The sequence below is a fragment of the Cetorhinus maximus genome, chromosome 27 (assembly GCF_964194155.1).
Source record: "Cetorhinus maximus chromosome 27, sCetMax3.hap1.1, whole genome shotgun sequence".
Taxonomy (NCBI): Eukaryota; Metazoa; Chordata; class Chondrichthyes; order Lamniformes; family Cetorhinidae; genus Cetorhinus; species Cetorhinus maximus.
This window is the reverse complement of record NC_135905.1, coordinates 11,543,051-11,569,893: the sequence shown is the minus strand read 5'-3', so window position 1 is coordinate 11,569,893 and position 26,843 is coordinate 11,543,051. Positions and strand designations below refer to the sequence as shown.

The window sequence follows — 26,843 nt, the reverse complement described above, 5'->3', positions numbered from 1 at the left end:
CATGATTTCCCCTTTCGAAACCCACGCTGGCTCTTTCTTACCAACCCACATTTTTCCATGTGACGGCCAAATCTATCTCGAATAATTGCCGCTAGAATCTTGCCCACCACTGAAATTAAACTGACTGGCCTAGCTAATGATAAGCAGTGGAACAAACTAAGAGCAACACCAGCCCCCTTTTCACCCCCAACCCAGGGTCTCGTCATTTCACAGAAATAATAAAAGGTGAGCAAAGGACTTGCTTGGTCACAAGTCTGGCCCGACATTCTGACTTTTAGAATGAATCAGTGATGATTGGAGTCAAAGGATGTGAAAGGTGTGGGCTAGTGATTCCCCTTGGGGTTCTCTCAACCTCCCATCGTAACTTCGGCAGGAATCCCAGAGAAATAAACCGGCTGAAGCTTGGAGCACTTTGTGGAAATGATAGCCCATAGTGTTTGAGGGCTTCTCTTAGCCTTGAGCACATACTGCATGGGGCTGATAACGCTAAATGTGTTGTGTTTGAAAAGGTGCATGGCAAGAACTACTACCGCGTGGAACATTACATTCCTCCCAGTGTGATGGAGAAAATGGCTTTGACTTGTATAAAGGAGGAGCTGCCCCGACTTCACTCCACTTACTTTAACTTGTCTGAAGAGGAGGCTGAGATGGAGTATCTGAAGGTAAATGCACACAACTTTCCTTTCACTTCAGACCCTTTGGCTAGGAATTCATTGTTTAAGTGGCAATACTGGATGAATGCTTAGTATCTTCCTATAGCTTCTCTTGCGCTTATTTAAAGGAAGAGTTGACCCAGTTAAAATAATTAGGTTTAAATAGTAGGCTGAGCAATGTCTGCTATTATAACCTTCATTAGATCTAGCCTAGTCTTTCGACTTCCAACACATGATGCAATTGTGGTTCATTTCTAAGATGAGTGCAGACAGCATTCTGGCTGATGTCATCCTCCAACAAATGCCACCAAAAATTAGGTTAACGGGCCAGCCATCTTATTGGCTGTTCAGAAGGTTGTAGGTTCAAGTCCCACTCCAGGACTTAAGCATAAACATCAAGGCTGACACTCCAGTGCCGAATTGAGGGATGCAATGTTAAACGGAGTTTGCACCTGCCCTCTTAGGTGGGCACAAAAGATCCCATGGCATTATTCTGAAGCAACATTTATTCCCCAGTCAAACGTCACAAAAACAGATTAAGGCCAAATACTGCGGATGCTGGAAATCTGAAACAAAAAACAAAAAGTGCTGGAAAAACTCAGCAGGTCTGACAGAATCTGTGGAGAGAAAGACAGAGTTAACGTTTCGAGTCCGCATGACTCTTCTTCAAAAACAGATGATCTGGTCATTAACCCATTGCTGTTTCTGGGAGCTTGCTATGTGCAAACTGGCTGCTGCATTCCCTACATTACAACAGTGACAACACTTCAAAAGCATTTAATTGGGCCGTAAAGCACTTTGGAACGTCTGGTGGTTGTGAAAGTCGCTATATGAATGTGAGCTCTCTTTCTTCAGAACGGAATGACATTTATTAGTGCGTTTATAACATTTTGCAGGTAACGCAGCAGCTTCCAGAGTACGGTGTGCTCTTCCATCGGGTAGCTCGGGACAGGAAAGCGGCAGGCGGGGATGTGGTGCTCGGAATCTGTGCCAAAGGGATCATTGTTTACGAGGTGAAGAACAACACCAGGATCGCCAGTTTACGCTTTCAGTGGCGCGAAACCGAAAGGATCACGTTTAATGTAAGTAATGCCTCATGCTCATCCATGTGTCACAATAACTGAAACAAGATATTATTCACAGATTTCTTTTGTTTTTCTCTTTTTCCCTCTGGCTGGGTCATCTTGGGGTTTCGTTTCACACCTGGCATCAGGATCAGGCCCAAATGGTCAGCCTTCATGTATGAGCCTGGACAACAAGCTTGACAATCAAATGCCAAGCATGATGGTTTGTTAACCAATGCCCACCCGCTGACATGTTCCTGTATGGGTCACTGGGCAGTGATTACAAAGCAGGAAACCTGGCTGATTTTATTAACCTTCTGTCATACAGGGATACATAATACTTCCACTATCACCTTAACTGGATTTAATTAACATTGTTCTAGCTGTTGATTTATGCGGAAATTTTCCAAAGCCCTGTGTTTCCCTACCCATATATTGATGAGACCTTGTCCTATGTGCACATCTCTCTTCATTATTGCAAGTGTCACCTCTATCAATTTTCTGGGCATGAGTCTAAACATCATGTTCTAAACTCTGTATGTAGCTCTGTCCTGCACTGGTATTCGTTAAGAGTTAAAGATTAAATTTCTACACAAACAACCCTATATTATTGTTCTGGTAATTAGATAAGGAAAACACAGAAAAATCAATCTACTTCACAAAGGCATCTGTCGTGCTGACCTGCCAAGCTGGGGGTGGTTTGCGTGTATGCAGGGAGGTTGTTCAATTGAAGGGGGAACTTTCAGTGCACTGCTGTGATGTATATTATGAAGGCCACACTGAATGGCCTTGATATTGGTCAAGGTTCTTGCTCTCTCAGCTCCCAACATCTGCGTGGTTTAAAATGGACTGTCAGGTGATGTTAACACTAAGGTAACACTAGTTTACGTTATGGTTATACTCACCAAAACTCAGGGCTTACACTGAAGCTGTTAACCTGCTACTGACTGACTTGGTGTTAAGTGATATAATGTGATCTGATTAGTATTTCTCTTTAGAGAAAGAAGTTTACTGTGCAAAGCAGTTCAGACGGTAAGAAGCACATCTTTATCACAGACAACAGCAAAACCTGCAGGTACCTAATTGAGCTGTGCTCTGCTCAGCACAAGTTCCAGATGCAGATGAACTCCCGACAACTTAGTCAAGCTGCCTTTGTAAACGGTAAGTACAGTGTCACAGTCTTGGTCTACAATAAAGGAGGTGACATTGTCTGATACCTGCAACTTCCCCATTACTCCTGAAAACTCTATAAACCCTGGCCAGAAATGATCCTTTGCTTTTACTGAGAAAAAAAAGCTGAATCTTAACAGCAGTTTTTTATCTCAACACTTGTTTCTTTTAAGTAATTGGCTTTCTGCTGCTTCTGATTGGAGTAGCTGAGCACCCATTGATAATTATTTAGAGTGCTTCAGTTGCCCTGTGACCTTTATCCTGTTATAACACTGAGCAGAGAGTGAACAGCTGACCCAGCTAAGTTCCGAAATGGTCACTAGTTCCTAAGACCTCAGCTTACATATAAAAAGGGCTTTGTGACTGAATGAGCTGGGCGTTCTGACCTCCCAGTGGTCAAGCCCTTGGGAAGATTACGTAGGCTATACCTCTGATGGGGATTGGGTGGTAAGCCCCATGCCATCATTTTTGGGTGGCTATTGCCAAACTTCTGCCCAGCTTGGGAATCACACCCTGTTGAGTGTAAACCCTTCATCGAGGCAATTCTCACATCTTGTCTCTTGCTGGATGCTGCGCATGTTCTGATTTTGTTTCAGACTTGCATTACTTGGAGCTTTCTTTTAGAAGCTAATTGACTGATTGACTGGAATTTTAATTGAAAATTGTCTTGCTTAATAACCACGGAATGGTTACAGCACATAAGGAGGCCATTCAGCCTGTTGAGTCCATGACGGTTCTAAACAAAGGAACATAGGACTTTGGAGCAGAAGTAGGCTATTTGGTCCCTCGAGCCTGCTTCACCATTCAATAAGATCATGGCTGATCTGGTTGCACCTCAACTCCACTTTCCTGTCTGTTCCCCCACAACCCTCGACTCCCTTGTCTAACGAAAATCTAACTCAGCCTTGAATAGATTTAGAGACCCAGCCTCCACTACCTTCTGGGGAAGAGAATTCCACACTATAAGGACCCCCTGAGAGAAAACAAAATTCTCCTCATCTCTGTCTTAAAAGGGAAACCTTTTAAACTGTGTCCCTGAGTTCTAGTTGCCCCCACTAGAGGAAACATCCTCCCAGTATCCACCATATTTAGTCCCCTCAGGATCTTATATGTTTCAAAATGATCACCTCTCATTCTTCTCACTCCAAATGTTATAGCCCTAACCTGTTCAACATTTCTTCATAATATAAGCCCTTCACCCCAGGAATGAGTTGAGTGAACCTTCTCTGAACTGCTTCTAAAGCAATTATACCTTTTTTCAGATAAGGAGACCAAAACTGTACACAGAGATTGGATAGGTTGGGGTTATTTTCCTTAGAACAAAGAAGGCTGAGAGGTGACTTGATTGAGGTGTACAAAATTATGAGGGGAATAGATAGAGTGGACAGGATAAAATTGTTTCCCATAGTGGAGAGTTCTAGAACCAGGGGACATAGATTCAAGATAAGTGGCAGAAGGTGTAGGGGGGACATGAGGGAGAACTTTTTTATGCAGAGGGTAGTGGGTGTCTGGAATTCGCTGCCCAGGTTGGTGGTAGAGGCAGAAACTCTAAACTCTTTTAAAAAGTACCTAGATCTGCACTTTAAGTGCTGTAAGCTGCAGGGCTATGGGCTGGGTGCAGGAAGGTGGGATTAGAAAGGGCACCTGGGTGTCCTCGGGCTGGCATGGACAAGATGGGCCGAATGGCCTCCTTCTGTGCTGTAACTTTTCCAAGGTTCTATGGTTCTATGTGGCCTCACCAAAGCCCTGTACAGCTGCAGTAAAATTTCCCTACTTTTATATTCCATTCCTCTTTCAATAAATGCCAAAACTCCATTTGTCTTCCTAATCACTTGCTGCATCTGCATGCTAACTTCACGTGATTCATGTACCAGGACACCCAGATCCCTCTGTACCACCAAGCTCTGTAATCTCTCTCCATTTAAATAGTATATTGCTTTTCCATTCTTCCTGCCAAAATGGACAAGTTCACATTTACCTATGTTATTCTCCAAATCTTTGCCCACTCACTTAACCTGTCTATATCCCTTTGCAGACTCTCTACCTCCTATTTGCAACTTACTTTACAACTTATCCTGGTGTCATTGGCAAATTTAGCTACTATACATTCGCTCCCTTCATCCAAGTTGTTGTATAAAATGTATATAGTTGAGGACCCAGATCTGATCCATGTGGCATTCCATTAGTTACAGCTTCCAATCCAAAAAAACCTCATTTACCCCTACTCTTTGCTTCCTGTTAATTAACCAATCCTTTATCCATGCCATTATTTTACCCCCTACACCATGTGCTCCGATCTTGTGAAGTAACCTTTGATGTGGCACTTTATCAAATGCCTTTTGGAAATCCAAGTACACCACATCTACAGGTTCCCCTTTATCCATCTTGAACGTTACTTCATTAAAATGCTCTAACAGATTAGTAAACATGATTCCCTTTCACAAAGCCATGTTGACTTGGCCTGATCACATTGTGCTTTTCTAACCTCTTTGATAAAGGATTCTAGCACCTTCCCTATGACAGATGTTCAGCTAACTAACCTATAATTTCCTGGTGTTACGTTAGCTATTTTCCAATCCACTGGGATCCTTCCAGAATTTAAGGAATTTTGGAAGTTTATAACAATGCATCCGCTATCTGTGCTGCCACATCTTTTAAGACCCTAGGATACAGGCCATCTGGTCCTGGGGACTTGTCAACCTTTAGGTCTAATGGTTTCCTCAGCACCTTTTCCCTGGTGATTGTCATTATTTTAATTTCATCCTTCCCTATACCTCTTGATTTTCAATTATCTTTGGGAAGTTTTCTAAGTCTTCTACCATGAAGACAGACACAAAATACCTGTTCAACACCTCCACCATTTCTTTATTTTCCGTTATCAATTCACCAGACTCACTCTGTAGAGGATCAACACCAGCTTTAGTTACTCTTTTCCTATTCAAATACTTGTAGAAACTCTTACTATCTGTTTTTATATTACTAGCTACTTCTCTCACATATTCTGCCTCTTTATTATCTTTTTAGCCATTCTTTGCTGGTTCTTATAGTTTGCCTAATCCTCTGACCTATCATGAATCTTTGCAGATTTGTACAGTAGTTCTTTCAATTTAATACCATCCTTGACTTCCTTGTTTAGCCCTGGATATTGCCGCCTTCTCAAAGAGTCTTTCTGGCCAAGAGCAATTTAGTTAGTCCCATTCCCCATCCTTTGCCCTTTGTTCTGTGCCATACTTGTTTCACATGACATCAATCATATAGGTGGAAATGGTGGTGTAGTGGTAATGTCACTGGGTGAGTAATCCAGAGGTCTAGTCTACCGCTCTGCAGTACATGGGTTCAAATCCCACTTTGGAATATAAAGCTAGTCTTATTAATGGTGACCATGAACTTATTATCAATCGTCACAAAAACCCATCTGGTTCACTAATGTCATTTAAGGAAGGAAATCTGCCATCCTTACCTGGTCTGGCCTACATGTGACTCCAGACCCACAGCAATGTGGTTGACTTTTCACAGCCCTCTGAAATGGCCTAGCAAGCCCACTCAGTTCAAGGGCAACAAATGTTGGCCTTGTCAGTCATGCCCACATCCCATAAAGGCAAAAAAAAAGGACTTCAAGATTAGTTTATAATGAGTTGGTGCTGCCCAGCTCTATTTTGGAATGTAGTTATTCTTATTTCAAAGTCAAATCAGCATTTTATGTGATTATTGTATTGTATGCCACCTTGTTTTCCCCGCAGACGAACACGTTTTTACCTCTTTAGTTTCCAATGAGACAAGACGTGCTCGGCGTAGGCGTTTCGAGGAAATGCGCAATATTTCCCGTTCGGAGACTATGCTGAGTCGGCCTAACATGGACACTGTGTCTATTGGAGCACTGAGCAAGTCCTGCGACAATCTCACAACAGCCATGGCTACCTCAGGGTGTGGAGGCTCCAATAACATGTGTAGGTAGGTTTACCTTTGCAGTCGCACTGGCAATTGCTTTTCAGGCAAATGTTTAGCTTCCTTTGCAATCATGCTGAGGTTTGTGCCTCTCTAAGTGCCATGACGCGAGTGCCACATTGAATAACCATGATAAGGTACAAAATGTAGGTTTCTAATGTAACCCTTGAGGCAAACTTCTTTGTGCCTGTGAATGGAGACTGTTTTTAAATAACGTTTGCGTTTCCTATATCTGAATTCTCATTGGCCATAATGTGAACTAAAAGCCAACGAGTTTGAATGAGAAGTAGATAACGTGCAGTTATCACCAACTCGTTTATCTGGAAGTTGTTGGTGAATCGATTAGCTTCTGACACATGTTTTGTCAGCCACGCCTTTGAGGAAGACTAATGATCTCAGCTCTTCCACCTTTCTGCGGTGGAAATGAAATATGGAACCCTGTCTTCGATCGCATTGTGTGATATTGGTGCTGGGAGCAATCAGAGATACTGCTTCTCAAACTCCATTTAGTGCATGAAGCATCAAATGCACAACGTTGTGTTAATATTCTGCTGCAATTAATTTCACAGGGATAAACCGTTAGTTTGAAATGAACGTACTTCAGGTCATGGTGCGAGAAAAGATTAACGAGCTAATAAATATTTGGAAAATGGATTAGCTTGTGAAGGAAATGTCTATGGAGAAATTGGGCAGTGCTGATTTCATAATTAATGTCAGTAATTCATGACTCACATAAAAATTTGGCACTTTACACACATGAGGTAATACTAAATGATCACCAACAATGCACGTTATCCACAAATTTCTATGAATCTATCAGGTTGGGGCTTAGCAACAGGTTAAAGGAAAGGTGTTAACAAGTATTGCTTTGTATTAGCAGATAGGTAGAAAACCAACCAATAGAGATTCTATCATTGTTGTGTGAGGCAATGGACGATTCTGATTCTGAGCAGTGTGTGACCTAATCAGATGTTAATGCCTTTGAGAGAGTATCGGGCATGAACAAGAAGATGTATTTATATAGTATTTATATACTTGTATTTTAGATAATAAAACATCCCAAGATGCTTCAGCAGGAGCATTATAAAACAAAAACCCACTGTGTGGAAGTCACGAATTTATGGACTAGACATAAATGTTCTTAAAGGGCAGATAAAGTCTGAGTATCATGATCTGAAGTTTTTTAAATGCTCTGCTCTTTAAATTTGTAAACAAAAACAGAGAATTGTTAAATGTAATGACCGAATAATATCTAAAAGCCCTTAATAGAGCACTGAAGTACGATGAGACAGGACTTCACCCACCTCTTTGGCTTCACTGAACCTCATCTCAATTTGCAATCGAGGGTCTGCCCACATCTTGAAGAGCTGCAGGGACTTAAAAGAACAAAAGCATTTAGCAAGTTGTGCAAGAGACCCGATTGCCATGATCCGCAGCAGTTTGTACGATCCCAGGCCCTTTTACCAGACGCAGCACTTTAACAGATGACCCCTGATAGATTCTGAACACGTGCTCGCTGTGTAAGAGTCCAGGTAATCAGGAGCTGTCTTTCTTCTGCAGCACAACAGATGCCATATCTCAGTCAGAAATCCTCCCCTTTTCGACAGAAAGATGCAGATATTTGGGTCTGCGGAACGTGAGCCCGGGTCAAAGCGGCGTGACTGGTAAGTTCAGAGGAGAGATCTTGTATATACTGAAGGAACAATTTCCAAAACGCAACTCACAATACCTGCTGAGGAGTGAAGGGGCAGCAGTGTTCTGAACTGCTCCAGGCACGGAGTCTCATGTGTTGGGCGTGTACATTGGCATCCAGGCACATGCCCACACTCCCAACATAGGGTCATATATAATCTAGACAGATGGGAGTGCTGTTTTGTAAATACCCAGGATCTAGTTCTTTGTGTTAATGTTAGAAACATTCCCAGTATTTGATTGCATGCGATGAATGAGAATGGTGCAGGATGTGATCTTACAACAGGATATAGCTGCTGGTTGTTTGTCCTTGTGCCTGTTTCCAGAAAAAGTCATTGTTATAACTTGCAAAATCATCTAGTCCAATTGGTATTGATACGCACTACAGTACATTACTACAGTGAGGGATATTGTGATACTTGTACTGGCCCATCATTAGAAATCTCATGAATCTTCAGTGTCTGAAGATTACCTCCTCACTAAATAAGGTGACTCTTATTTCACAGAATGGGTTCCCATCCTATTTCCCATCCACTTGTTGGCCCTTGGCGAAATCATTCAAAGAGATGGAACTGAAATCTCCGATTTGGGCGTAATCCACGACCTGGTGCAAATTACGCTAGCTTTCAGGAGTGTTTTATTTTCCTCAAGTTTCCATTTAAACTCACTTGCATATCACCGACCTTAAAATCTGCCAAGAACCAACACAACTGGGCAGTGCTTTAGAACATAATGTTTTTAAAGAATCTTTTCTTCAAAAAAATGCCTTGATATATTTAAGAGCGGTAATTTGGTAACTTGGGGAGATGACGGCATTGTGGTAATGTCATTGGATGAGTAATCCAGAGACCTGGCCTATACCCTGGGGACATTAGTTTAAATCCCATTGCAACTGGTGGAATTTAAATTGAGTCAATGAATCTGGAATTGAAACCAGTTGCAGTAATAGTGGCCATGAAGCTCTCATTGATTGTTGTAAAAACCCATCGAGTTCACTAATGTCCTTTAGGGAAAGAAATCTGCCGTCCTTACCTGGTCTGGCCGACATGTGACTGCAGACCCACAGCAACATGGTTGACTTTGAACTGCCCCCTGAAATGGCCGAGCAAGCCACTCAGTTCAAGGGCAATTAGGGATGGGCAACAAATGCTGGCCTTGCCCATGAAAGAATTTTTAAAATACAACAGAAAATGGGTTTGTCAAATAAAATGAGCATTTTTAATCGGAGTGACAATACAGAACCTGTGAGTAATCTGATTCTGAGTGCCTGAAAATGACTCAAAAAGAAATCTGTACTGAAACATTTGCTAGTTCTATTGTGGTACAGTACACATAAGTCCTCGCTTAATGTTGTAGGTGTGTTCCTGAAAAGTGCAACTTTAAGTGAAGCAATGTTAAGTGAATCAGATGTTCCCATTACAACCAATGTAAAAGCTGGAGTTAGGTTCTGTAGGACCTTTCCCATCAGAAAAAACATTGGACCATAATACCTTGAAATATTTTACATTGCTAAATTCCGATATTCATAAATGAAATAACTTAAAATAAAATAAATTTAAAATTATAAAAGAAATATGCCAACTCTTTCTACTTACCTCTGGCTTGCTGGTTCTCCCACTCACCAACCCTCTGGCTCGGGTGCCTCTCCTTTTTGCCAACCCTCCCACTCGCCACCAATTGTGCTCCCGAACGTCCTGCTCTCCACACTTCTTGCTCCCTGACCTTCCCTCTCACCGGTGGGATGAGCAGTGGGAGGCAGGAAGAGCAGCTTTTCAACAAGAGCAGCTCCGAGTTGCAGTGTTGTGGCAGGTAAGCCGCAAGCAGGAGAGGTGACGAGTGGAAGGGTTGGCAGAAACCAGGAGGGCCAGCGAAAGAGAAGGTCAACAGTGAATGGTGGGGGTGGGGAGGGGGGGGTGGGGGGGCGATGGTTGGCAAGAGGGCAGGTCAGCGAGAGGGAAGGATGGCAGAGACCAGGAGGGCCAATGAGAGTGAGGGTCGGCAGTGACTGGGATGGTTGGCGAGAGGGAAGGTCAGCATCGAACAGCAGGGTTGGTGAGAGGGAGGGTTGGGGTAAGCAAAAAAAAAACAGCACAACTGAGCAGAGTCTCCAAGCCATGATATCAGGGTTCACATCTATACCCCTCAGTTCTACCTCACTGCCACCTCTCTTAACCCCTCTACTTCTTGTGTTCTCAGCTGCTTGTTCAACATCCTTTCCTGGATGAACCGCGATTTCCTCCAATTAAACATTAGCAAGGCTGAAGCCATTGTCTTCAGCCCCTCCCCAAACCCTGTTCCCTAGGCACTGATCCCATCTGCCTCCCCGACCTTGGCTAAACCAAGCTCTCTGCAACCTTAGCATCCTACCTGACCTTGAGCTGAGCTGGCAATCCCATATCCTTCCCATCACAAAGACTGCCTATCATCACCCATCTCTGCCCCTGTTTCAATCTGCTGCTGAAACCCTCTTCCACACTCCTGCTACCTCCGGACTTGACTACCCCAATAGAAAAGCAAAGCACTGCTATTGCTAGAAATTTGAAATAAAAGCTGGAAATGTTCAGCAGGTCTGACAGCAACTTGTGTTAATCTGACAGGTTACACATTGAGGAAAGGATGAATCTGAAGCCAGTCCTTTCCTTAATCCAGGTTTATTTCTAAGACAACAAAGCAATAGCACAAATGTCTCTTGTCCCCCAACAACACCCAGCGTGAACTGCTTCTTATACGCTTGCAATAATTCCCTGATCATTCCCCAATTGGTGGCAGCTGCTTTTAATTACAAACTTGAAGCATGCACTCCATTGTAGGGCGATTCCAACATGAACATCTCTTCTGCCCTCTCGAGTATTGTGTTTGGAGGCGGGGAGGGCATCTAATTGTGGGGGAGGGTGTTGGATAAGCACCCTGCCATCTTCCCGCCTCCACCCCGATCAAGTCTGGGGCAGGAAGGCCTGTGGTCAACCTTCCTGCCCCACCGCCAAGTGGCCAGTTAATGACCAGTTCTGATAAAAGGTCATCGACCTGCAACAATAACTCTGTCTCTCTCTTTCTCTCTCCATTATTTCAATACTTGAAATACTCTTCAACCCAACTTACCCTCTAATTTTCTTTCTGGAGTCTGCGGGTCATTGTTTAAGTGTGTGACCCCTTTAAAATTTTTTGCACTTAACTTGCAAGGGCTGACTTGGCCACAGTCTGCGTGGGAACTTTCAGCTTGCTGCCTGGCTCTGCAGGTCAGAGAGGACATTGCTCCCATCCTGCTTAATGCCATCAAAACCTCTGCTGCACGTATCCCAACTCGTGCTCGGTCCCATTCACACCTGTGCCCTTACCTGTGAGACATCCTAAGTGACAATGACAAAGGTAAACTTTCCCTCCTCGCTGCTCTGAACAAGGGCAATTAGGGATGGGAAATAAATTCTGGCCAGCTGATAATGCCCACATCCCATGAATGAATATAAAAACAACTTATATTCATATAACATTCATTTAATGTCATCAAACATCCCAATGTTCACCTTGAAGCATTGTCAGATAAAATACGCCACTGAATCAAAGAAGGGGACATTAGGGCAGGGAGGTAGGCTTTAGGAGGCCGCTTAAAAGGAGGAGAGAGTGGTTTATGGAGGGAATCCCAGAGCTTGGGGTGGTTGAAGATGGGCTGAAGGCACAGCCATGAAAGGTAAAACAAAGGAAGTGGAGGATGCACTGTTGCGATACCTTTAGTAGGTGATAATTACTCAGTTCTAACTGCAGTACGGCTTTCTCTCTGGAAGCTCACATTTTATTCATTTCATCACACGTTTTATTGTTCACTTTTTATCCACAGGTACTTTGGTGAACAAACTGGACGCTGAGCTGACTATACCTGAGAGGGAGGTCGTTTTTGTAAATCTGAAGAAGGATCCCAAAGTTGGTTTTGGTATGTGAGATAATTGACTTTCACTTTAATGGACCTTCTTATTGGCCTAAAAATTACTGTTAAAATAATGTCGAGGCTAATCCTGCTCCCCGGTGTTTTTGCATAAATGCCGCAACATATTCAGACAAGGGCAGATGCACATTAAAATGCAGGAATCCAAAAGTTGCTGCCCAAGTTGTGCTGCTCTAACATTAGCTTCACGAAAATGCCACCTAACTGTTGGCTCATTATTCTAATCAGTGAATAGCAAGAGGTAGATACAAACAAAACTCGCCACAGAGAATTAGGACTTGATCATTTCAGTCTAATTATCTTTTCAGCTGTATGGTACCTGTTAATTACTGTCAGTCAACCTATCTGGCACTGAAAATGAACTATTCCAAGTGTAGAGTCTGTTTTTCTCCCCGTAACGACCCATTAATTTTTTTAAGTAATATAAATTCCCCAGTGACCAATGCAAAGGAATCGCACAGCAAGATTTCCCATTTTAAGACTTTTACTGTAACAGTCAGAGGCTAGGAATCCTGCAGCGAGTAACTCACCTCCTGACCCCCCAAAGCCTGTCCATCATCTACAAGGCACAAGTCAGGAGTGTGATGGAATACTCCCCACTTGCCTGGATGAGTGCAGCTCCAACAACACTCAAGAAGCTTGACACCATCCAGAACAAAGCAGCCTGCTTGATTAGCATCCCATCCTCAAACATTCACTCCCTCCACCACTGATGCACAGTTACAGCAGTGTGTACCACCTACTAGATACACTGCAGGAACTCACCAAGCCTCCTTCGACAGCACCTTCCAAACCCACGGCCACTATAATCTAGAAGGGCAAGGGGAGCAGACGCATGGGAACACCACCACCTGGAAGGTCCCCTCCAAGCCACTCACCATCCTGACTTGGAAACATATCGCCATTCTTTCATTGTCGCTGGGTCAAAATCCTGGAACTCCCTCCCTAACAGCACTGTGGCTGTATCTACACTGCATGGACTGCAGCAGTTCAAGAAGGCAGCTCACCACCACCTTCTCAAGGGCATTTAGAGATGGGCAATAAATGCTGGCCCAGCCAGCGATGCCCACATCCCATAAATGAATATAAAAAACCTAAATCAACTTCTAATAAACATTACTTAGTAGGCAACTAATGCACTGAAGTACAGAAAAGGTATTCCCTATTAATTACTCAGCACAACCACAAACCCCACATCCCGTTTATACATTACACCGCACTCTCAGCAGAAATGTAATCTTGTGTTTAAAGTCCCAGGGTCCACCTGGCTTTAACAAGGCCTAACCGGATAAATCTTCCACTATCCTTTTAAAGAAAGTCCCTTCACTCAACCTTTTGCGCATAATGAAAATAGACCTTCAGTAGCAATGTAGCCTTGGTGATTCTACAGTCTTTAACTCTTCACAAGCCTCATTTTTTTGAACGAAGAATCCACCTTCGCTAGCACTTTTTGTTTAACCTGAAATCAGTCCTTTTATCCCTCTGCCTGGCACACCATTTTCCAGTCTCCCTCTTCAGATCTCCCTGTCTGGCTGAGACTCCTCTGCTTTCAAATAGCAGTTGTCTTTTGTGAGTTGCTGTGTCAAGTCGTTGAAACTTCCACCTTACCTTCAATACCTAGCCTCCGCTCCCATGGCAACCAGGTCAGGTGTGCTTGTCTCTGGGCAGATTTCGTCGGAGGTCACACCCCACCTCTCCAAACTACTCCATTTTACCTTGAATTAAAGGAGACAGTTTAAAACATGACCATCTTGTAAAGCCCAGCATTATAACAAGCCTCATTTCTTCAGCTTTTAATGGCTGTTGGAGATCTTTTTAAAAAAAACTTTTTATTATCTCTTTCCATCTCTTTTCTTGCCCTCTCATAATCCAATCCTTTACTTTCCCTCTCATCCTAATCTTTCTGTTGAATTCACTGTTTTAAATTACACAGCCTTGTTCAGACCGTGCACTGCTTAATGCTCAATCCTTTAGTCTGATAGGCCAAAAAGATGCACAGTTGCTTGCCCTGTTCACTCAGATCCCCGATGCCCTGTAGAGGATGCTGTGCTGTGTTTCCATCTAGCACTTCCAGCCACTTGCAGGGCAAAATATTGGTCCCATTAAACGGGCAGGGGCAAGCCTAACTAACAGTGGGCACTGTTCTTTGGTCTGTCATCTGCTCACTTACCCATTGCAGTGTTAAGAACATAAAAATTCATAGAATGAGAAAAGGCCATTTGTCCCTTCAAGCTCAACTCTTGTGTAATCCATTTTATAATTGACTCAACTGATTCCATTTAATCTTCAGGGGTATCAGTTTCACCAGCATGAAGAAGGGTCATAGGGACTCGAAACATTAACTCTGTTTCTGTCTCCACAGAGGCTGCCAGACCTGCTGAGTTTTTCCTGCATTTTCCGTTTTTGTTTCAGATTTCCGGCATCTGTAGTACTTTGCTTTTACCAACATTTCCCTTGTTTTCCAATTGTTAAACAGAGCAAATTTCTAAAATACCCATGCACAAACAAACCTGGGCTTTTGTATTCCTTGCTATTAGATATCCAAGATTCCAACATCTCAGAAACCCTCATATCCAGCACAGCTTTTGATTATTTTAACCTGTACATGTCGTTGTAATCCTCAATTACAAACTTATTTATCCAGCTCGTCTTTTAAACCTGCTGATCGGCTCAGCGTGAAGTGCTTTAGTGGGAACATCTTCAACAAGAAGATTCCTTTAATTCCAGAGCTGTGCTGTCCCTTACTAACTTTATATTGGTGTCCTCCACTTCAATACTGCTGGGCTGGAAAAAAATAATCATCCATAGGATCTATTCTCTCCCATTCTTTAAACATACAGCAAGCCACATCTCATTGCAATCAGAATAGAACATGCTCAATCTTTGTACCTAGTTTATTTCAGTTTTGAGGGCAAAACACATCTTAAGAATTATATTGAATATTACCCAATTTAAGAAAGCATCGCTGGGCAAATATTTTATTTGATAGTTTATATGTCTGTTGACAATTGACGATAGAAACCTACTTTCATTTTGTTCTGGGGATTCCTGTTTCTGTTGTGCGTTTGCTGATTCTCCTCTAAAGAGTGGCAAGTTTAATATATTTTTGTTATCTGAAACCTTTGCTGTGCAATGACCTCACCTCCAAGCCTTTGGTAAATCAGCCTATAATTAAATTGATTAATTGTTGTTTAGGCCTCTCTCGAGACCCAGTGAGATTTATGGTTATTTGCCTCGACTGGCTGATAAATCCAGTCGGAAAAATACATTTTTTTTTAAAAGCCCCATGAAATATACAGGAGACGGGATTTAATGTGCATGGATTTTCACCTTGAGTGGAATAGTGCTTTCTTTTTGAGTTTGTCTAATAGTAAGGATCTGCGATGAAATATTTGCCATCGGGTCCCTGACTGATTTATTAAAGTCACGGTTAAGCTGATAGACTGCGTTGCAGATTACACAGCTGGACTAATGCACTACGCTATTCACCCTGTCAAAATTCAAACACTCCAACTCTTGATTTACTTCCCTTGGATTAAACATGTGGCCCATTTTAATGAGCTCCCTCATAAAAAGTCAACACTGCTCCACAGGGTAGGACCTCCGGGCATTAACCTGTGTTAAACACAAAAAAAAAACAGTTTCTGAGGGGATAACATTTGGAGCTCAGTCTCGGGCTGTACCGCCTTTCAGCTGGCAAGGGTTCAACGAAGACCGGTTCTGATGATGGGAAAGATGCCAAGACACAAAAAGGTCTGATTTTAACTCATGAGGGTGGTGTTGGGGGGAGGGGGAAGGTTGTGAGGAGTGGGGCAAATCATCTTAATCTTGGTGACATGAGAGCCAAGAGATTTTAACTCCCAGGCCCCAAGTGTATAGGTTGTTAAGTCAAGGAGCAGGTATATGCTCAGATTCAATTTATCTCTTTTTGCAGGTTTTATGATTGTTGGAGGAGAGAGCACTGGGAAATTAGACCTGGGGATCTTTATTGCATCCGTCACACCAGGGGGTCCAGCCGACAAGGACGGACGTGTTAAAGAAGGTGATGGCTGATTCTTTCATGCATTTTATCACCGGGTGCAGTCTCTTTAACGCCTTCCTTTCACTTTTCAAATGCATTTTCCGCTTCTGTCTCCTGAAGGGGGTCGTCTGATCTCGGTGAATAATGAGAGCCTGGAGGGTGTCACCTTCAGAACCGCAGCGGAGATTCTACAGAATGCCCCCGATGAGGTGATGCTAATCATTTCTCAGCCGAAAGGTATTCACGCCCCTTTGCATTCATTTTGCTGTAACTAGGGGTAGAACTTAACCCCTTTCTTGCCGTTCTTGTATGAGGGGTGCCATTTGGTGGTAGAGGTGAGGAGAAGTGTGTTTTTTTTTTCAGACCCAGCGAGTTGTTGAGACCTGGAATACACTGCCTGACTGAGTGGAGGTAGCTCCATTAGTAACTTGAGCAGGCAATTGCTTGAAGGGGAAAAAAACTGCAGGGCTCTGGGACAAAGTCCGTGAGCTAGCACGGGCACAATGGGTCGAATGGCTTCCTGCTGTTCGGTATGGTTCTGTGATGTAATGACATTGTGTGAGATGAAGATAGGCTTTGTACACGTGAACAGACTTTGCCCAATCAGAGGGGCCTCTTTCTCTTGCACGCTCTCTCTCTCTCTCTCTCTCTTCCAAAGACCTCAAACTTGGCAAGAAAAAATGAGTTCAGATAATACGACCACAATTCTGCACCTGATACTGCCCTCATTGACTTTGAACATGCAGTAAAATAAAAATTAAATCAAGAAAAAAGACCCTGGATCATAAGGTCTGGTTGCTGCGATCAGTGGTCCCTTCCTCATTACTATATGGTTGCTGAAGCTGCATCTCATTTATAAAGGAGATATACTTATATCAGTCAAACTGCTCCAGAAATCCAACCATGTTGGTCAAAGGCCTATATTTCAGAGCTGAATTGACTAACTGGTGTCACAATGATGCAGTGTTATGATCCCATAGAGACTGATAACTTTAAGAAAGGGCAATTCAAGCTTCCAGTTAATAGCTGAAAGGATAACGCCACAGGATTTCACATTTTAAGATGTTTACTGGAACAAATAAATAAAAAGCACGAGAGAATAAATGCTGTCTTTGTAGGTAATCTGTACTTTAAACTAAAGAACAGAGATTTTAACACAACCAAGGAAACCCACTACAAAAATAAAAATAAAAATGCCTAGAAAAACTCAGCAGGTCTGGCAGCATCTGCGGAGAGGAGCACAGTTAACGTTTCGAGTCTGTATGACTCTTCAACAGAACTAAGTAAAAATAGAAGAGAGGTGAAATATAAGCTGGTTTGGGGGTGGGGGGGTGCGGCGGTGGGACAAGTAGAGCTGGATAGAGGGCCAGTGATTGGTGGAGATAACCAAAAGATGTCACAGACAAAAGGACAAAGAGGTGTTGAAGGTGGTGATATTATCTAAGGAATGTGCTAATTAAGGGTAGAAAGCAGGACAAGCAAGGTACAGATAGCCCTAGTGGGGGTGGGGTGGGGTGAAGGAATCGAAATAGGCTGAAAGGCAGAGATAAAACAATGGACGGAAATACATTTTTAAAATAATGGAAATAGGTGGGAAAAGAAAAATCTATATAAATTATTGGAAAAAAAAGGGGGGATCGGAAATGGGGTGGGGATGGAGGAGAGAGTTCATGATCTAAAATTGTTGAACTCAATATTCAGACTGGAAGGCTGTAAAGTGCCTAGTCGGAAGATGAAGTGCTGTTCCTCCAGTTTGTGTTGAGCTTCACTGGAGCAATGCAGCAGACCAAGGACAGACATGTGGGCATGAGAGCAGGGTGGAGTGTTGAAATGGCAAGCGACAGGGAGGTCTGGGTCATGATTGCGGACAGACCAAAGGCGTTCTGCAAAGCGGTCACCCAGTCTGCGTTTGGTCTCTCCAATGTAGAGGAAACCGCACTGGGAGCAGCGAATGCAGTAGACTAAATTGAGGGAAGTGCAAGTGAAATGCTGCTTCACTTGAAAGGAGTGTTTGGGCCCTTAGACGGTGAGGAGGGGGGAAGTAAAGGGACAGGTGTTGCACCTTCTGCGGTTGCATGGGAAGGTGCCGTGGGAGGAGGTTAAGGTGTAGGGGGTGATGGAGGAGTGGACCAGGGTGTCCCGGAGGGAACGATCCCTGCGGAATGCCGCCAGGGGGGGTGAAGGGAAGATGTGTTTGGTGGTGGCATCATGCTGGAGTTGGCAGAAATGGCGGAGGATGATCCTTTGAATGCGGAGGCTGGCGGGGTACTAAGTGAGGACAAGGGGGACCCTATCATGTTTCTGGGAGGGGGAGGAAGGTGTGAGGGCAGATGCGCGGGAGATGGGCCAGACACGGTTGAGGGCCCTGTCAACCACTGTGGGTGGAAAACCTCGGTTAAGGAAGAAGGAAGACATGTCAGTGGAACTGTTTTTGAAAGTGGCATTATCAGAACAGATGCGACGGAGGCGAAGGAACTGAGAGAATGGGATGGAGTCCTTACAGGAAGCAGGGTGTGAGGAGCTGTAGTCGAGGTAGCTGTGGGAGTCGGTAGGCTTTTAATGGATATTGGTGGACAGTCTATCACCAGAAATTGAGACAGAGAGGTCAAGGAAGGGAAGGGAAGTGTCAGAGATGGACCATGTGAAAATGATGGAGGGGTGGAAATTGGAAGCAAAATTAATAAATTTTTCCAGGTCCAGACGAGAGCATGAAGCAGCACCGAAGCAATCATCGATGCACCGGAGAAAGAGTTGTGGGAGGGGGCCGGAGTAGGACTGGAATAAGGAATGTTCCACATACCCCATAAAGAGACAGGCATAGCTGGGGCCCATGCGGGTACCCATAGCCACACCTTTTATTTGGAGGAAGTGAGAGGAGTTAAAGGAGAAATTGTTCAGTGTGAAAACAAGTTCAGCCAGACGGAGGAGAGTAGTGGTGGATGGGGATTATTCGGGCCTCTGTTCGAGGAAGAAGCGGAAAGCCATCAGACCATCCCGGTGGGGGATGGAGGTGTAGAGGGACCCAGACCTCCCTGTCACTTGCCATTTCAACACTCCACCCTGCTCTCATGCCCACATGTCCGTCCTTGGCCTGCTGCATTGTTCCAGTGAAGCTCAACGCAAACTGGAAGAACAGCACCTCATCTTCCGACTAGGCACTTTACAGCCTTCCGGACCGAATATTGAGTTCAACAATTTTAGATCATGAACTCTCTCCTCCATCCCCACCCCCTTTCCGATCCCCCCCTTTTTTTCCCAATAATTTATATAGATTTTTCTTTTCCCACCTATTTCCATTATTTTTAAATGTATTTCCATCCATTGTTTTATCTCTACATTTTAGCCTATTTCGATTCCTTCACCCCACCCCCACTAGGGCTATCTGTACCTTGCTTGTCCTGCTTTCTACTCTTAATGCCACCTATTAGCACATTCCTTAGATAATATCACCACCTTCAACACCTCTTTGTCCTTTTGTCTATGACATCTTTTGGCTACCTCCACCTATCACTGGCTCTCTATCCAGCTCTACTTGTCCCACCCCCCCCTTAAACCAGCTTATATTTCACCTCTCTTCTATTTTTACTTAGTTCTGTTGAAGAGTCATACGGACTCGAAGCGTTAACTGTGTTCCTCTCCGCAGATGCTGCCAGACCTGCTGAGTTTTTCCAGGTATTTTTATTTTTATTTTTTTGTTGGATTTCCAGCATCTGCAGTTTTTTTTGCTTTTATCAAGGAAACCCACTATCAGGTACATGTTGCATTCTCCTTTAAGTAGTGACACAGCCACAATGTATCTGCATTTTTATCTTCCCGTGATCGGTATTTTTTGCATGGAAACTTTTGTGTCTTATCTTAAATTTGGAATGTTTATGCCAATTAAATAATTCAGCAGCAAGCTTCCATGAGTTTATAAATAACAAAGGTTGTTTATTCTTGCACACTTCCCCCCGAAATAACGCAATGTCACACACTTGGGGAGAAATTTTCTCCCCGTCGGGCGGGGGTGGGGGGTGCTGAGAGGGAGCGGGCGCAGGCAGGTGCGCAGACACTTGCTGCCCGCAATTGGCTCCGTGCTGCCATTTTACATGGGCGGGCCAATTAAGGCCCGCCCAGCGTGACGCGCTGAGCGCATGTGTGTGAAAGAGCGCAGTAATCTCTCTGAGGCACGGAGCTGCCTCAGGGAGATTACTTTGGGTATGAAAAATTGAAATAAAGGAGAAAAAACAGTATTCAGACATGTCCCGTGTCACATGAGCTGGGACATGTCAGTGAATTTTGATAAACATTTTTGTGACATTTATAAACCCTTCGTGAAACCTCATCCTGCCTGTGGATGAGGCTCCATGAGAAATGCGAAGGCCGTCTGGGCTTTTCATCTGCCCGCCCAACTTAAGGTTGGACGGGCAGCCCTGTTAATCATTCCAATTATTATTTAAATGGCCTTAATAGGCCTTTGACAGTTCGGCGGGCACGCAGCCAACTCAAGGTGCACGCCCGCCATACTGAAAATCGCACGCCCGACGTCACCGCGCATCATTTTACGTGTCGGTGAGTCGGCCCCGCCCCCGCACGCCCACCAGAAGATTCAGGCCCTAGTTTCACCCACACGCACATTAAGTCTGGATACAGATAAAAGTAATGCATGTTTATAGATTGCAGTTAACTTAGTCCCTGGTTTATGATCTCCCGTCTCCCATGTGGCTGGCCTGTGGTTTCTTGAATGGACTTGATGCTTAAAGTTGAAGTGAGGGCCTTGTGAAGTGAAGGGTTTGCAGCAGGTTGTGAGGCTTCTTGTAGCGGAATATCTAGGAGGTTGGTTCTCAGGTGAACTTTGAAAATGGAACAGGTTAAGTGCTTTGGTCGCTTGATGTTTTGCAGCTGGTTGCTGAGTCTGGTTCACAGACTGGCTGAACTGATGGTTCTGAAGGCTTTGTTGGATCTGACTGTAAACTGTTTAGGTGATCTTTAAACAGACATAGAAATCATGGCTGTCTCGCCATGTGGTTTTTCACAAGCTCAAGGCCTTTTCCAAATAAGCTATGCTGTTCATGCTGATTCCACATCCTGTGTTGTGGGTTAACACTCTAAGGTCCACTCAGTCTAGTTTGGACGGAGGAGGCTATCGCGATACAGTGGGAGGTTAATAATGGCCATTCACTTCCATCTGCTGCAAACTGACTTTCAATCTTTCCTTTTGTCCAGTGTGAAACATGGAGACAGGCAGCCTGGAAACTCTATAGTCTTTAGGTGTTAGCCCATCCTTATGCAATGAGATGTGTGAATTCCCTGGATGGCTGTGGGATAACCTCATCCATGTCCATTTATAATTAGGTATTTTCTGGAGACTTGATACTGCCTGTGGTCTAAATGCCAAAGTCACATGATTTGTGGTAGCCACCCTAACAGCTTATTTGTGTTGAATTTTTAAAAGTATTGTCTGAAAGTTCATAATATGACATGCCACTATTGGGCATGACAGTGCACATTCAATTCACCAAGCATCAGCCCAAAATGATTCATAGCTCCCAAGGGTTTACTTCTGACCCTTTCCCTTTCCAGTCTTGAAATTTTTAACTCCAAGATTTTCTTCCTAGAGACCTCTACCTGTAGCTAAAGCTCAGCAAATCTTCCAGCCTTGTTTTAATTCCCCACGGATTTCGTCTTTTCAATCCAAACGCGAGTTGCCAACTGAATTCCTGTACGGTGAATCACAGCATCTTGTAGCCTATAGCCACTTCACCTCTCCCAGAACCTGGCAGACTAACTCATCTGTGAGTTTTCAGGGACATCTTAGAAACCCTCCCTCTCTCGTAACCCATCTCCATGGCACCATGAATCACATGGGCCTTGTATTGGGGTAGAAACGCTGATTAATTATCCTTGAGATGTCAACTCTCTTTTATCTTGGAATTAAATGGACTGTTTAAAGCACAACTGTTTACAAACGGACATTCTCAACACTTTTCTGGGATGTTGGAGGCTCATAGTCTATCTGCTGTTAGCACACAGGTTGTTGCCATTGTCTTCCAGTGTAATCACCTTGCACCTTCTTCCCAGTAAAACAATCTGGGCTCCCTTTAATCTCTAACAATCAAATCACCCAGGCTGCTGTCAGGCAGACTGCAGCACAGGTCACATGACCTCTTCATTTTATCCTTAATTTAAAGACACAGCCCTTAAACATATCAAATTTTTAAATCTCATAATTGGAACAGAGTGTCATTTGTTCCAGCCTAATTTTATTTGTAAACCATTCAAAATTTGAGGGCGTAACATCTCAGGGAAGGTGAACCATCAATTTTGTTTAACACTAGTGGAAGGAGATTGTGATGGCTTTCCAATTCCCATCCAAGCTGCAGGAACACACGCTCCACTGAAATGGTGCCCGCGTGTGGGACCAGCTGTGCAGCGAGGCATCCTGGTATCCAGGAGACTGCGGACTGAATCATACATTCACTACCTCAGGTCCAAAGTTGAATCTAGCCCAGTTGCAAGTGGGAAAACCTTTCCTGACATCAAGTGGCTCTGGTCAGAGATTCTGACTGACTGAAAAACATTGCTGGAATCCACCATAAAGATGTAGTTATTCCTCATGTCTCTCATTAAACTATACATTTTTCCTGAATGTCTGCTGAAGATGCTTACCCTCGCTGGGCTACAATTATATGCTGTTATTTGCCCTCACATAACCTAGCAAATCTTTTCGAATGACACTCGAATTGAGCTACGTCACATAGGGTGGGGACAGCACAGTGAAGCCTTACCGGAATTTTGACAGATTTTGAACGTTACTGATTTTTTTTTCATGACTTTACCTTCACCAAATAATGGAACATGTTGGTCAAACTGATTCATTGTCATGCTTTTGCATCTTTGATGTCCCCATGTATTGTGCAGAGATTCATCGAGAGCAGTACGTTGTATTATTGATGAATATTCATTATATTTAAGGAGCCACTGGCTTTTACGAGAACAACTTTGGTAATTTTATTGCCAAATCTATTTGGGGAGGGAAACCCATGCGTTTTTTTCATCATCAGCCTGTGAAACAATGATGCATTCCAAACCCGACCTTATTGTGTGTTTGTGACAAATGAGGGAAAAAAACATGTGAAGCAGCTTATTTCACGAGGACAAAGCCCCTTTAACTGGCTAATGATGTCTTAGACTTACAGCAGAAGGGGTGGGGGGGAAGGGGTAGAAAGAGGACACAAAATTTAAGACCATTAATGGATTGAAGGGAGAGGTTAAGAGAATATTTGTTCTTATCCAGAGGATTGCCAAAGCAGCGAATGCCCTACTGGAAATAGAGAGGAAGTTAATAAACTAGCTTTTAAAAGGGACGGGGGGGAATATTTGAAAAAGCAACATGTAAAAGGATTTGGGGAAATAAAGGTACAGGAATGGAACCTTCAGAGAGCTAGCACATGGATGATGGGCCAAATGGCCTCCTTCTGTGCTGTAAAATTTCTGATTAAAATAAAGGTATTTCAGGAATGCAAACAGAAAATGCTGGAAAAACTCAGCAGGTCCAGCAGCGTATGTGGAGAAGAAACAAATAGAGTTAACGTTTCGAGCCTATATGACTCTTCAGAAGGTCTGAAGAAGAGTCATACGGACTCGAAACGTTAACTCTCTTTCTCTCTCCACAGACGCTCCCAGACCTGTTGTGTTTTTCCAGCATTTTCTGTTTTTATTTCCGATTTCCAGCATCAGCAGCATTTTGCTTTTACAAAAGTACTTCAGATCTGTTTTAAAGTCACGGTACTAAAACTTTGTTACAGTATATATTACATGCATGGTATCTGTATCTTTTGTTTCAGGACAAGAGAGTCGAGTGGGTGAGATACATTGTGTTAATAAAAAAAATAAAACTTTATTGGCAGCAGAATTATGCTTGCTGATTAATAAATTGTTAACCCTCTTTTCAGGCCTGTGTGAGGCTGTAAGGAAGGATCCTGCAAAGTCAAAGGGTAAAGCCAACAGCTCGGTGAGCTCACAGCACTGTTGGCATGGTAACTCGCCTGCCACAGAGCAAGGCCTCAACCACGAAATGTGTACACCAGAGGTAATCCCAGTGCCCAGTGTGCCACCTGCCCAGGTTCATGCGGTAGAAATGAAGGTAAGCCCACATCGACAAGCAAAAAAATAAATTCCTTGAGGTAAAGATCAAAGCCCGCTCTTTAATAAACACCTTTGCCGATGCTGTTGTGTCAGCTTTTGATTTGCTGCCCATTCACTTTAGCGGGTGGCAAAGTCAAGGCTGGTGAACATGGAAGCAGAAAACCCTGGCATTTGTTACGTCTGGTCTCTGGGTGAGGTCTCCCCAATTTGTTATGACCCCGGGCGAGATACCCCAAAGTGTTAACATCCTGAATGGGACCCCAATTTTGTTATGCTCCCAGGTGAGGAAGAACGAGCTGACTCCCCTTCTTTATTCAACCCCCTTCGGTTGGTCACAACGCGTTAATTTAAAAGGGATCCCTTCCCTCGTGGGTACCTTTTCCCGGTCTAAATGTGTTTATGCTTTAGAAGGAGCCAATTTAACCAGGCTTTCTTGAGTCAAAGAAAGAGTAAGTTTATTAGTTTGCTAAAAACCTGAGGAAAATAATAAAAACATAACACACGTATACACAGATCAGAAATGAGAAATTGAGCCCAAAAATAAAAGTTAAAAAAAAAAATACGAATCAGTCTTTGGCTTGTCTGTGAGGCGTAGATGGCGAAACATTGCAGCCACTAAGTTGGATGATTCCGGTAGAGCAGATTTTGGCAGCTTGGCAGTTGGGTTGGAGACACTTGGTTCTGCAGGTTAGCTGAAGAAGCTGTCCTGTTTCCTTTATTAATCATGGCTTTGCTGACTCACCCCCAACAACAAAGAGAGAGGAGAGACCCTTTGCCTACAAGCTGCAAGGGGATTCCTAGTTGACCTTCTTTGCTTTGACTCTCACTAGCATATGCTAGCACACTGGAACTAGAACACACAGATCAGTCTGGAGCTAGATTTTTAACCCCTTTCCTTGTGTATTCCTGGAAGGGAAAAACAAACATGTCTTTCACCCAGAGTCTGTTTTCTTTCAACTCAGATCATTTCCAGATTCTGAGATATAACTCAACAGGAGATGGTTTTGGATGTTTTACCAAAACGTGGCAATCAGTCTGCATTGTCTCCACAACCACAGGAGATTAAAGTTCAGTCTTTTGCATTTCATCTCTTCCTTCCTACTGGAATCACCCAACTTAACAGCCACAATGTTTCGCCATCTACGCCTCACGGATAAGCCAAAGACTGATTCGTATATCTTTTTTAACTTTTATTTTTGGTCTCAACTTCTCATTTCTGATCTGTGTGTATGTGTGTTATGTTTTTATTATTTTCCTCAGGTTTTTAGTAACTAATAAACTTACTCTTTCTTTGACACAAGAAAGCCTGGTTAAATTGGGTCCTTCTAAAACATAAATACATCTGTCTGAAATGTCTCTGTCTGAAATAGGCCTTGATACCTTTTTAGCTGTGACATTCTATGGTCTCTCTGGACTAGCTGGTCAAGTATAATCCACATAAGTTTTTCAGAATGTGGTTGCTTTACATTCTCAGCCATCTTTTGTTCAGTGTATTAGCTTGTATGTCTTAAAAAAAAACACATGTCTCCCTTAAAAGTTCAATATGCCCGTAAGTAAGTTAGGGCTGTAATCCACTGTTGTGACACCATTGAAGGCTCATCCTGTCCAAATTTCTTCCCAATATTTTTCCGTAGTTGTGTATTTTTGATCCAATTGCCATTAGTATTATACAATCAGGCATAGTGTCAGTTGTGACCATTTTTAACAGTAAGGAAGTCACAATGGTGTCTGCAAACAATTCCTCTTCAAATCAAGTGCAGAATTCATTCGTTCACAGGATGCGAGTGTCACTGGCAAGGCCAGCAGTTATTGCCAATCCATAATTGCCTTTGAGAACTAAGTGGCTTGCTAGGCCATTTCAGAGGCCGGTTAAGAGTCAGTCACATTGTTCTGCTGTGGAGTAGGAGTCACACATAAAGTAAAGTCAACAGCTCAGCGAGCTCACGCCATCATTGGCATGGTAGCTCATCACAACAGAGCAAGGCCTCAGCCACAAAACGTGTACACCAGAGGTGATTCCAGTACCCAGTGGACTATTTGCTCAGACCCTAAGAGCATTAGTGAATCAGAGCAACAATCCAGTCGTTGCACGCCTACCTCTACTGATTAGTTTTTAATTCTAAATTTATTGAAGTGACCTGAATTTAAATTTCCAAACTGCCATGGTGGGTTTTGATTCTGGATTATTGGTCCAGTTTTCTGGATCACTGGTCAAACAACAGTTCCCATTTACC

The 26,843-nt window shown here is 43.4% G+C and overlaps 2 protein-coding genes across 5 annotated transcripts in view; one reads left to right on the top strand and one right to left on the bottom strand.

The window, feature by feature from the left end:
• Positions 1-26,843, top strand: part of ptpn20 (protein tyrosine phosphatase non-receptor type 20) — a 336,983-nt gene that overhangs the window by 140,798 nt on the left and 169,342 nt on the right. For all 4 annotated transcript variants that reach the window (XM_078530719.1, XM_078530716.1, XM_078530715.1 and 1 more), the window contains 9 exons: positions 510-662; positions 1,550-1,735; positions 2,716-2,878; positions 6,628-6,838; positions 8,393-8,496; positions 12,357-12,449; positions 16,396-16,503; positions 16,603-16,719; positions 24,417-24,607. In XM_078530719.1, the coding sequence (XP_078386845.1) occupies positions 510-662; positions 1,550-1,735; positions 2,716-2,878; positions 6,628-6,838; positions 8,393-8,496; positions 12,357-12,449; positions 16,396-16,503; positions 16,603-16,719; positions 24,417-24,607 (1,326 nt within the window). The remainder of the gene's footprint in view (positions 1-509; positions 663-1,549; positions 1,736-2,715; positions 2,879-6,627; positions 6,839-8,392; positions 8,497-12,356; positions 12,450-16,395; positions 16,504-16,602; positions 16,720-24,416; positions 24,608-26,843) is intronic.
• Positions 1-26,843, bottom strand: part of mapk8a (mitogen-activated protein kinase 8a) — a 485,513-nt gene that overhangs the window by 289,330 nt on the left and 169,340 nt on the right. The gene's annotated exons all lie outside the window — the stretch shown is intronic.